Raw genomic sequence first — 13,601 nt, 5'->3', positions numbered from 1 at the left:
AAAAAAAGTAAAGGGTGAGCCAAAGAATAAAACAACATTGTTTTAGCATTAAAATCCAATCAGCTAACAATGGTAGAGGTAGAAATTCAAAGAAAATATTAAATCTTACAAGAGTGTTATATTATTTGCTTTTGGAGTAGATATGATGGTTTATGTGTTTAAGAGTATTATAAATAAGGAGAGCCTATGAGAAATAATGAAGGATTTTACCCTACTCCCAAATGTTTAAAAATAAATTTTGTTTATATTCCAGGAGAGCCACATAACGTTAGAATATGAATTTGCTCATATCTGTACACAAATAAAAATCTAATTAATGAAGATCTGTCTTATGGTGGATTTACACACTAAATTTTCCTGTTTTTATAATGGTTCATATACTAGTTAGAAAGTATAATTCACGTGTACTTATATGGAATACATTAAAAGCAATGTAAGAAATGTTAATTGTATTTCAGAATACAAGAAGAACTTTAAGAAATTGAAACACGTCGTTTTAATAGGAGGTCCAGATGATGGAGTACTTCGCCCTTGGCAAACTAGGTAATTTGAATAAAAATTCAATAATTATAGTATCCATTAAGATTAAATATATGAGAAATAAAAAAAATTCTTTAATCAGTTTACTAATTCAGAAATACTGTTGATGTCCATTTTCACTTACAGTCTGCCAATCCCCACATACTTTTTCTAACAGAATCCCAATTATCAGTTGATTCTACCACTACTCATCTCAGTTGTCTTAAGTGTTCACTGTACAATTCCTTTTACTTCAAAGGTGGAACTTGTGCCCATGTCTACTATGATATTCTTTGTCAGAGACTTAGTAATTTGGAATCTTCTCTGACTTAAAATCTCTCTATCCCATTCTGTCAAATTCATCTGTTACCTCTAGCATTCTCCCAACTCCACTAATCATTCAGAACTCTTCAACTTACTCTCTTTCAGACTTGACTCTCTCCAGTCCAACTTTCCTAACAGTGAGGTAATTTTCCTTGGTGATTTTAATATTCACAATTCCAGTTGGCTTCCATTTTCTAGTCACACGGAACCAGCTGGTTCCGTGTGACTAGAAAATGGTTGAGATGCTGAGGCTTTTGCAGTTACTAATAACTTCACACAGATTGTTCATTTACCTACCAGAATAGCAGACAATCCTAACCAAGCAGCCAACACTCGTGATCTTTTTCTCACACACAACTCTTCCAAGTATGCGGTGGAGGTGAACGGTCTAGGCCAGAAGCATTAGCAGCCCCAGGTCTATCAGCACCCTGTGTGAGATTTTTTGGTGCGTCCTCTCCAACTTGAAATTTACACCAAATCAGTGAATTTTCGAGACATTTTGGTGCCCTGTTCAGGGGAACCGCTCAATTGTGCCTTAAGCCAGCCCTGCTCTAGGCACCTCAGATCACAGCTTTGGTGATGGTCTCTTCTGAAATGGAGCCTTTCTGTTATTGCTGTTCTCAACCTGGTGTTGTTTGACATTACAAGAATGCAAAATGTAATTATATGCACAATTTTATATTTTGTCTTTTCCTTGGTTGGATTATTGTTTTAAGTCTTCTAATGCCAATGTTTGCTCAGGTCATGTCAGTGAAATTATTGTTGTAAGGATGAAATCATTAATTCCATACCCCACCTTAAAATCTCATCCTCTATCTAAACCTTGGTTTTCTAATAAATATGACAAAGCTGTTCAAGTTAAGAATGTTGCATATCGGAATTGGCTTGCATCTAAATGTCCAGTTTCATTTTCTGCCTACACCAAAGTTTGCAACTGTTGTAAAGCAGTTATTAATCAATCCAAACTAGATTTTAAACTGGCTAACAATAGAAAACTTTCTTCTTCTCTAAGTGGTAGTCAAGCATTCTGGTTTCTTGCCAAAGCTATTGGCTGCAACTTTTGCCCATATCTGTCAAAAAAAAACCACACAGTTCCACTGCCGCCTCAGCTAAAGATAAAGCTGACCTGCTAACATCCTACTTTTCTTCTAACTCATGTATTGATGATCTTGTTAAACCACCTCCCACTATTCCCAGTACACTCCATTCAGTGCCTCCTGTGGTCGTCCATCAAAAGGATGTTAGAGGAGTTTTAAACAAACTTGATTCTAAGAAAGCTCCAGGTCCTGATGGTATTTCTCCATTTGTTCTTAAAACCTGTGCTTCTGAACTTACTCCTGTTCTGTGTTGCCTTTTTACACTTTCGTATTCCAAAGGTGTTTTCTCTTTTGCTTGGAAATTTGCTCATATCCAACCAGTTCCTAAAAAGGGTGACAAATTCGTCCTATCCAGTTAGCATCCCGTTGCACTTACTTCTACTTTTTCTAAAATAATGGAGAAATCTATTAACTGCCAGTTCCTAAACTATCTAGAAACCTTCTATCTGATGAATGATTGCCAGTATGGATTCTGTTACCTTTGTTCCACTGGTGATGTACTGGCCTAAGTTACCCATCTATGGACAAATTCAATGGAAAAGTTTGATGGAACTCAAGCAGTTGCTCTTGACGTTTCAATGGCTATTGATCGTGCTTGGCCTAAAGGTCTTCTGAATAAGCTTCCATCTTATGGTTTGCAAACTGGTTTTTGTAATTGGGTATCTTCTCGGACTCTCACTGCAGGTTATATATATATATATAATCTTTATTGTATACAAACGTGGTATATACAATAGACCCTTCACAGCAGCAATGCCAGAGGTTTTACATTGGCTGGTGGACAATAGCCTTGGGGAGACGGGGCCCACATCGAAGTTTGGGCTCATCCCCCAGAGCCAACAATAAAATAGAATCAGTGTCAGATTATTTACAAGCTATATGCTTTTTTTTGACAGTATTTACAATGAAATAATAAAGATATTCCTATTTACATTATGTTATATTAATATTTATATTTATAAAGATATTCTTCACTTTATTTACAACACATTCATAAAGACATTGTGCTTTGAACATTATTTACAATATATTGGGCATTATTATGCTGCCCTTATCAATGTGCACTTTGCCTGGCCAAAGTCAGGTTCTTAAAAATCTGTCTTCAGTACCTCTGATCCTTCACAAACCTACAGAGGTCACCGTCAATTGAAAGGATTGTGGGGAGCATCTCCCTGGCGAGAAAGCGGTCACTGAGTGCTAGTCTGTTATAGTGAGCTGTGAGCATGGGAGCTGACCTCAGTCCAGGTAGAGGGATCCTCCAGCCACACAATTCCTAGATGGCTCCGAGACCATTCTAGTTGTCATCTTGACAGTGAGAATGAGGTGTTTTTCAAATACAAGATCTGGAAGTCAGGCAAAATGAAGTGACATCGCCATCGCAGTTGTTCTTTGCTGGGGTGGACGACGATGTTTTTGCATGATCCAACGAAGGAGCCAGTATTCGGCGGAGTACATGTGCTTGATGTTAGTAGGGGCTGCGGACCCCCAAATTTCCGAGGCATACAGTACGACGGAGTATACCGAGGCGTATACGTATCGACGAGTCACATCTAGATCCCTAATATATGGAGCAGTTGTTGTTTTGTGGTCCAGAGCATTTGACAGAATTTTGCTGTGAGCTTGTCAGTGTGGGGGTTGAAGCTCAGTTTATAGTCAAAGACAACTCCCAAGTCTGTATGCATCTTGACCACTGGGAAGGGAATGCCGTCTAGAGAAGCTTGGATTTCAGTGGGTTGGTGCTTCAGAGAAAAGACAATTTGGGCTGATTTGGCAGGGTTAATGAGGAGGCCAAATTGATGGAGATAGGATCCTAAGTCGTGTAACTTTTCACAGATCTTTTTATCGATGTTTGAGAGATGTTCGCCGGGGTTAATCTGAGTATATATCTTAATATCATTGGCATAGCAGAGTATGTCTTCTCTCTGTTGCACAAACGGAAGAATAACGGTGAATAATGTTCTGGAGAGAACTCCGCCTTGGGGAACTCCCACAGTATCTTTCTCCAGATTGTGTGTTGATCCGCTTTAAGAAGAATGGTTCTGTCAGAGAGCAGGGCTGTGATAAACCACAACATGTCACCTTTTATGTAGAAGTAGTTTTCTAGGAGATGAGCAAGTGAGGGGATACTGATGGAGTCGAAAGCAGCTTCCAAGTCGATGTAGGTGACAGAAAGCTCTGCTTTAGCTTCTAGTGCACTGAGAATGGTGTTGGTTATCGATGTTAAATTGGTGACTGTGGATCTACCTGGAATGCCATAGTGAATCTGTGGGGATTTGTGAGGCATGATTTGATTGGTGATGGTGGAAAGTAATGTCTTCTCCATGAGCTTCGAGAGGCCGGAAGAATGAGAGATTGGCCTGAACTGTTTAATGAGGGTTGCAGATTGGCATTTAGGGTGTGGCCTCACAGCATATCTGTTCCAGAGAGGGGGAAAGTAGTGCTGCATTAAGACATAGTTAAAAATTGATAGTAGAGGATCGATGATAAACGAGCTAAGACATTTAATCATGAATTGTGGCACAAGATTGGGGCCTGCAGTTGCAGTGGGTGGCAATCCATTTATAGCAGTTATAAGCTGCTTCCTGGTGATGAGAACAGTGGCAAGCATATCAGTAGGGACATTGTTGATGGGTAAGTTGCCTAGGTGCATCGGGGCCACAGTGTTTGAGAACCGTGCAATGTGGTCCATCCACAGTTAAAGGTCCAGTGTTTTAGGAATTCCTGTGTGCTGAGAGTCATAAAACAATTTGCCTTTTCGTAGGGTTGAATTTAAATGCTTTTTAATTGCAAATATTTTCTGACGGTTGAAAACTGCCCGGGCTCTGGAGAAGGCAATACGATCTTGTATAGCGCCTGATTCTTTCTATCTCTTATGCAGATTTTGTTTTTGTTGAAAGCTGTTGTTCAGTGTTGGTGTCCACCAAGCTCTCGAACAGTGAGTGATGCAGACAGTCTTTGTAGCACCATAACTTGCAATGGTTCGAATCCATTTGGTCATGAGGTCCACAGCTAGCTCAAGATCACAATTATTGAGAGCCTCCCAAGGTATCGAGGATGCAGCTTCGAGACATCGTGGTGGATCAATGAATTTGGGTGCTGTGATGCCTTTTTTTCTTTTTTGGGCCTTGGATATCAAAGTTAGGTGCAGCTAAGTGCAGGAGTATGGCAATGGGTTCGTGATTGGATTGAAATAGGTTTTGAGGACTGTCTTCGAAGTCGCATGGTGCTGAAGAGAATATCAGATCCAAGAGATTAGATCCTCTCGTGGGGTGGCAGTTAAGTAGGCCGATACCCAATGAATTCATAATTCTAATGAGTTTCCTACTAAGATGTGTGAGAGTAGGTGGAAGATTGAAGTCTCCACAAATAATGTGCTTGGCAGAGGCATGGAGGTGATTTACCAGCCAGTGGATCACATCTTCAATGATGTCACTGTTTGGGCCTGGTGGAATGTATACTGTTGCTTTGTCTATCAGGTTGGCATTGAGCTTGAGGGATACCATAGCAGCTTCAAATGCAAGGGATTTGGTTACCACAGAATGTGCCAATGAGAAGATAGTGGTATTATAGAATATTGCGACTCCCCCCCCTACGATCCTCTCTGGAGGAACTGAGCATCTGTTACCCAGCCTGAGGAGCACAGGCAAGGGAGTCCCACCCATTCCCAAGCCAAGTTTCGGCAATGCAGAGAATATCAAAGGTTTTAGAGAGGAGAAGCTGTTTGACAGTGTCTAGCTTGTTACAAATACTCCTTGCATTTTAATAGACAATTCGAATGGTGGTAGCCATAGTAACTGGAGTTCGTACAGGTGGCAAGTATCTTTTTAAGCTATGATAGAAGACTATGTCTTCTAATTTTTCTACTAATGCGCTGGTGTTCTCCAAGGTTCAGTTTTTTCTCCCACTCTTTTCCTCTTGTATATTAATGACCCCTTTCCTTTGACCAGAAATCCTGTCCATAGTTTTTCTGATGATAACACATTGCATTCCATCTTTCAGTTTGAGAAACTTGCCCTGCAAAAACAGCTTCAACTTCTTGAATATTCTCTACCAATTCCCTGAATGCTGATCTCCAGGCAATTCTCCAGTGGGGCAAAGATAAGTGATTTTACTGAGCAGTGAGTTGAAATAAAATTTTGTTTCAAATTAGAGAAAGAGTAACAGAAACCCATGAAATGTTAAAAACATTGTTTGGAGAAGATACTGGATGCTGGTTGAAGACTTTTCAGTTGTTTGCAGACTTTAAAGATGGCTGCTTGTCCATCGAAGGTGATTCTCACATTAAATGCTGTTTGAAGACTTTTCAGTTGTTTGCAGACTTTAAAGATGGCTGCTTGTCCATTGAAGGTGATTCTCACATTAGCCCTTTGACTTTAAAAACAGGTCCCTCCGTAGCCAGGTGGGAAGGAGCAGCAGTGCGTTGCACACGCTTCTTGATTAGACCGGGGTTCGAGCCTGTCACCACCAAATACGGAGGATGCGGAAAGGTCAGGGAATGACCACCACATATCCTGGAGCAATATGGCCTTAGTTGCTAATGCTCCTAAAAACCAAATAACTAACTAACTAACTTCAAAAACCAATAATTCAGTTTTTTGTGATCTGGTTCATGATCAGGAGCAATTGATGTTTAACTGTCCGCAAAGTTGTTAGCAAAATCAGTATTTGTTATAGGATATGTTGATACAAGATATCGGAATGCAATGCATTTCAGCTAATTTTATGCCTTGCATCCTCACTGATAATCACAGAGCAGCGAGTTCTCGCACATCACAGTCTTTATCAGCTTGCTGCTATTAACTCGTTTCTTCTATCATTCTGGTGACAAATCATGAGTGTATGGCTATGACTATTCAGAAGCAAAATCGTGGTCCTCTCCATGAAGACAGTCTTCTGCAAGACTCAAAAAAGCAAGACAGTTTTGATAAAATCTGATGATTATGCTTATCGCATTTTTTAGCTTGCAGGGCATTGTTCATTATGAATTTATGCTGCATAGTCAAACAGCGAATAAAAAATACTATAAAAAAGTTCTGTGGCAGTTGTATGGTGGTTTCAGAGAAAATGCTGGAAAAGTGAGATCCAGAGAATTGGTGCTTGCATTATGACAATGCTACTGTACATGTGGTACTTTCTATTCAAGAATTTCTGGTGAAGCACTCCATCACTGTGGTCCTCCATCTGACTGGATTTAGCTGCCTGTTACTATTATTAATTTTTTTCCTAAACTTAAAGCCTGCTTGAAAGATCATAGATTTTCAACAACTAAGGAAATTATTCAGAACACAACACAGAAATATCAGCAATTCCAAAAGAAGCCTATTGTAAAAAAGAGGCTAAAGTTTTGTTAGGAAAGTTGTTGAACAAAGAGGCAGTGGAAGTGGCATTGGCATCAGTCGATATGACAGTTCTTTTTCCAGCAAGTCTAATCAACAAGTTTTCCAATTTAAGAATGGTTCAATGGGTTGCGTGTCCTAGCTACATCTCATGTACAAAGACACGAAAAATATCTGCCTGAAGGCACCCTCGAAACTAGCACAAACCGTATAATTTGTGCAAAGATTGTTGATTTTGGTAACGGTGATACCAGGATCAGCCACGATCAGGACTGCCCACACTGGCTACAGCGTTTCCTCCCACACCAGTAATTTCGGTATTAGACTGGATTATTTTACAATTATTCGGTAAGCCCTTAATAACTGCTTTATAAGATTACATCTCTTGAAGTCCTAAAATTTTGATATTCTGATCAGAAATAATTTTTGAAATGTCATTCATGATGAATAGGGCTCTCTGGCAATTAAGCTGGAGGACCCTAACGCCACCATTGATATCATCTTGTGAAGAAGGGAATTTATTCATAATTTGTTCTAGTTTTCACCTGCTTTGGGCTCTGAGGTCCTTGGGGCACTTAGGTTCCCAGTACGAGTGATCAGAACTTCGTTTTCTGACTTGACAATTTGGGCATACAACTGGAGAGTTTTTGTTAGGGCAATCATAAAACTGATGTCCCCGAGCACCGCAGTGCCCGCGAGTACTTTCCATCTGGCAGCAGTTCTTTGATGAATACCCATATCCCAGACAATGGAAAAACAACGTGAGGCAATTGTAAAATCTTTTATACCATGAACGGACCAATTTAAATTTACTTGATTATTTAACTCTAAAAATATCTTCCTAATAGTGCCAGGAACCTCAGTCACCCAGTGCAAACAATTTTTATTTTTGGATTTAATTTTAAAGCGAATTTTGACCCGTTCTTTCTGGTCCTTCTCAGTACAGCCAGAGTTGGAAAAATTTTTATCCAGCAAGTTTTCTATAAATTGCTGATCTGTTGTGTCTTTCCCTACATCATACACAATCATCGTTGGACAGAGTTTTTGGACAAATCATCATTAAAATTAAGTTCTTTAAATTTTGTACACTTTTTAAGAGACTCCAGATCTTTGTTGCTGGCAGTCTCAGTCAAGATACAACGATCTCTAAATTCCTGCAACGCTTTTATCTTAATTTGCTTTAACTCAGTCTTGAATTACTTAGTTATCTCTTTTTTGACTTCCTCACTTGTTTTACATTCTGAATCTTTACCTGCCTTCGCTATAATTACATGCCTTTGCTGAATACCCTTTTGGCGCTGTCACAACTGAAGTTTGTTCACCCATACCTTTCACAGCCACAGTGGCATAGGTAGCAGCAGAAGGAGCACTAGGCACAATTTGTTTTTCTAGCTTACATTTGTAAGCTTACATTAAATATCTTTGTAACGTCAATAATCATATCGGGAGTGATTTTCACGTCACCCTTCAAAGTATCTAATAGACTGTGTCTAAGAGCAAAAACAATCTATGGTTGAAGTATGAAGCATACCTGCAGAACCCTCTTGGTCTGCAAAATTTGAATTATCCAGCTGCCCCTGAGCTGGTTCCAGTCTCGGAAATTGTTTGCCAAAAGTATCATCAAGCTGGATGAAAGGCTGTTGGAGATCATGCAGCCCTGCCTCCAGAACTTCTGGGGCCACAGTAAGGTCATCTGGCATTGAAGCAGATGAATCCGAAGAATTTAAATCTGACATAGTAGGAGTGTGCACAATATACAGCTTAAACAAGTTGTGAGTTATCTTTAATATACACCTAATTCTGTTTTTGCACGAACTTTTTTTACACGAATTTGATTTAACACGAATTCAAAATAAATATTTCATTCTCTTTTTACGCGAGTCATTTTGATTTAACACGATTTCTATGAATTTTTTTTGCCTAAATTCTAAGAATTTTTTTTTTTATTTGTGGCATATTAGTATCATTTCTATATTACACGCACCAATAGATTAGTGTGATTATCAGCTATTTATTAGTGTGATAGATTAGCTAGTGTGTGCGTTTTGAAATGGGGGCTTTTGTTTACCAATGTGTACGTCTAGGTATCTATGAATCATCAACGTTTTTATTGAATTTTGGTGCACATCTATGGTATTCGTGCATTGTATCTTCGAAAGACATTTAGTAGTAAGTTCTATTTCAAAGTGAAAGAATCTTTAGTGAAATTTGTGCACATATAAATTTATTAATTTTGCCGATAGTCAATAAATTGTAACTTTACAAATTTTTCATACTTTTTTTATTAATTATAACTGAGATATTTTTCGGTAGCCCTTATATAATGTCGAATAATTCGCCTATTACCAAAATGAAAAGGAAAGCGATTTCTTTGGAACTTAAAATTCAAATTTTAGATCATCTTGCAACTGGACATGGCCTACGTCTGTAAGAAAGCATTTTGGTGTACATGAAGCTACCGTAAGAACTATTAAGAAAAATGAAGCTGCAATTAGGAAGTCGGTATGTTCTGGAACAAAAGTAAGTGTTAATTCATCATCATATACAAGAGATATTGTCAAGGAAAAAATGGAAAAGGCTCTGGTAATATGGATAGAAGATCAGTCACAAAAAAGAGTACCAGTAGATGGAAATGCCATCAAGCAAACAACACTAAGAATTTACAGACAGATTAAAGAAAAGGAGCCAAGCACTTCATCTCAGTTAAACAGAAAGTATGAATTTTCTGCGAGTACAGGTTGGATGATAGGGTTTCTTAAAAGGAATGCTCTTCCTAATATAAAAATTAAAGGTGAAACTGCATCTGCAGATGAATCGGCCACTAAAGTATTCCCGCAGGAACTTGCAAAAATTATTGAAGATGGAGGATACACTCCTGACCAAGTGTGGAATGCAGATGAAACTGGTTTCTTCTGGAAACGAATGCCGAACAGAACGTATGTAGCCAAATCGCAAAAAACTGCTGGTGGTTTTAAGGTAGCTAAGGATCGTGTGACCTTGTTATTTTCCTCCAATGCTTCAGGAGATCGTATGTTGAAACCACTGCTGGTAAATCGAGCCCTAAACCCACGTTCAATGAAAGGTGTAGATATCAATAAACTGCCTGTTCACTGGATGTCAAACAAGAAAGCCTGGGTGACCACTGCTCTCTTTACAGAATGGTTCAACAAATGTTTCGCCCCAGAAGTCAGATGTTATATGAATTTGAAAGGTCTCGAATTTAAAGTTCTTCTGATTTCTTGACAATGCACCCGGCCATCCTGTCTTGGAACACCCAAACGTACAAATTTTATTTCTGCCACCTAATACTACATCTTTGATACAACCGCTAGACCAAGGTATAATTGCGACAATTAAAACATACTACGTAAAACAAACATTCCAACACGTTTTGGACAAACTGAATGATGAAACACTAACAGTCATTAATGTGTGGAAGAAATTCTCAATTATGGATTGTATCAATCAAGTTGGATTAGCGTTAACTGAATTAAAACCAGCAACTTTAAATGCGTGTTGGAAAGCAGTTTGGCCATAATGTGTAAAAAGCAAAGATCCCATCATCCCTAATACGACCGAATTTCCCAACATCATTACAATGGCACACAAAATTGGTGGAGAAGGATTCGATGATCTATCGTTTGAAGATATTGATGAATTGTTAGCCGACAAAGCCCTAAGCGAAGATGAAATATTAGAGGTTGTCCTTGGGACCCCTTATCCCACAGAACGTAGTGATAATGAAGAAAATGAACCTGTTCTAAATGCAGATTTAATAAAAGAAGGTCTGGAACTGGCCAGAAAATTAGGTAATCATTTTGTCAAACATGACCCTAATGAAGAACGCGCTGGGAAGTTTCAACGTGAACTGAAGTTGTTGACAGCCTCTTACAGAGAATTATATAACGGCCTAACCAAAACACGAACACAACGATTAATAACTGAATTCGTTCGTAAAAACCGGTGAAACATCAGCACCAGAGGAGACTCGTGCTGATTTTGCTCAAGAGATCACAGAAAGAATTTCATAATAGAGGAAGAAGACCATGTCCAGAACATTTCTAGTGATATTCCAGTCGTACGCAAATGTATGCGCCGTTTATTATCAGAAAGTGAGAATAAATAAAATCTTGTTATGTGTAAAACAGATTTTTTTTGTTCATGAAGAATTTTTTTCATTTAATATGCATACAAATTTACTTTAAAACATTTTCATTACATATTATTACATATGTATTTTGTTGAAATAAAATAATAAGCTTAAAACGAATATTTTTATGTGTTTTTTTTAATTATTTTTACTGATTTTTTAGATCCGGAACCAATCGTCTTTCCTTCCATAAATACAATGTCTTTTTTTACACGATTTTTTTTTACACGTATTTTTCAGGAACGTATCTATCGTGTAAAAACAGAATTAGGTGTACAAGCTATAACCAAAACACTGAGTAGCAGGAAATCCTCTAGAACAAATCTGTATAGTTAACACCAATGTCCAGTCAACTATACAACAGGGTGGCCCTCAAAACCCCCTTAGTTAAGTTGTTTAGCAAGTAAATTTAATATAAAGAATTACTACAAGATATCCATTAAGTTTTGCCAACATAAAATTGCATGTCGCTATACTTCCCAAAGGAAAACATTGATAAAACCTGGATGAAAAGCCACACAAAACAGAAAATACAGTAGAACATCAGTTATCTGGAATAATTGATGTCAGACCTCTTCTGGATAGCCAAATTTTCCAGATAATTTTTAAGATTAAAAATAAAGGTTAAATAAATTTAATATTTAACATTAAATTAAATTTTATAATATTTTATATAATTTATATAATATTAGATTTAATATTTAATAAATAAGATTAATTAAATAAAAAAATTATAAACCAATCTCGGAAAACATAAACATCCATCCAGGCATTTTTATGATTTTTATACAAAACAGGAAAATTAGAAAGATTTTTAAATGCTCTCAGTTTTTTTGACTTACCGATAACGAGCACAGACAATCTGTGTGTCCCAGTGTCATTTACACACATAGGAATTGTAACTCGTTCTTTTCTCATCTTAAAACTTGGTGCAGGCATTTCTCTTTTAGTGGCTAGGGTTTTTCTCAGTAATGCTTTCCATAATAAGCCCATCTCATCAACATTATAAATGTTTTCTTTCTCATAATTTGCTATAACTGAAGCAAACTTACTTTTCAAAGGACACCACTGCTGATTCTTCTGCAAAAAGTTTCTCGCCTTGAATATCTAGTTCGTGCATACCGTGTTTCAGTTTAAAGTTTTTCAGCCAACCTGTGCTTGCCTTAAAATCTTCATTACCTATTAATTTGCAATTAAAATCCAATCCTTTCTTACACAACATTGGGCCAAACACTGGTTCACCTAAACTTCACTCTGAAGAAAACAAAAAAATAATAAATAAATAAATAAATTGAGTGCACTCTCTAAAGCAGCATTTTCAGGTTTCAACGTTTTGTTCCTGCTAGATCCTCCTTCCCTATCCGCATTTGACACAAATTCTGTTATAGCATTGGAATTTTTTTTTTTTTTGATGTCATGAATTGTTGAAGTCCCCACATTAAACTCTTTGAAGAGGTTTCCTAAATTTTCACGTTTTCTAATTCTATTAATAATTTCCATTTTTTGTTGCAATGTTAAAACTATGCATTTTCTTTTCGTCCACATTTTACTGTAAAAATTTTGAGAAAAATAATAGATCGCACAGTTTGGGGTTGAAATTATTCTTACCAAATCTGGAGCTGAACTAATCTGAAATTCAATCATGGTTTCTGAGAAAACCCAGTAGTCTCCGTGATATTTTTATAAAGCACATTTCTGAAGGTTGTAGAATTCTAGAGATCACAACCATAAAACAATAAAAACAATTTGCAGTTTTTGTTTGTACAACCTGTTATAAACAGGTAGTAAACTCAATCTTTCACTTATTATAATCAAAATTCAATTTTCAAATGTGATCTCTATAGCTGGAGCTTACTGTACTGCGTTAATAGAAAAAAGAAGAAAGATTGGCCTTTCAGGTTATTCCGGCTAACTGACATTCCAGATAACTGACTTCCGTATTACTGATGTTCTACTGTATCTGAAAGTTTGCAATTTTCTATCCCACCAACCATTGAATAAGGGATGCTCGAAAAACTCACAAAAATAAGTAATTGTGTGCGTTATCCAAAACTATTAGTAGCACTGCAGAAAGTCGTACCGGGGGCTCACCAAAGTGGCCCAAAAGAATTCCAAAAAGGCAATTTTGAAAAATTGCAAAAAATCAATAAAAATTGATATTTTTACATAGGAATG

General features: G+C 37.4%; 1 protein-coding gene across 1 annotated transcript in view; it reads left to right on the top strand.

Moving 5' to 3' along the window:
* Ppt2 (palmitoyl-protein thioesterase 2) overlaps positions 1 to 13,601 on the top strand; it is a 66,579-nt gene that overhangs the window by 46,765 nt on the left and 6,213 nt on the right. The window contains exon 7 of the mRNA XM_090389383.1: positions 459 to 543. Within this exon, the coding sequence (XP_090245509.1) occupies positions 459 to 543 (85 nt within the window). The remainder of the gene's footprint in view (positions 1 to 458; positions 544 to 13,601) is intronic.

Source organism: Mastigoproctus giganteus, unplaced genomic scaffold, assembly GCF_048544385.1.
Source record: "Mastigoproctus giganteus isolate SK-2022 unplaced genomic scaffold, ASM4854438v1 scaffold_15, whole genome shotgun sequence".
NCBI lineage: Eukaryota > Metazoa > Arthropoda > Arachnida > Uropygi > Thelyphonidae > Mastigoproctus > Mastigoproctus giganteus.
This window is presented reverse-complemented; position numbering and strand designations above follow the sequence as displayed.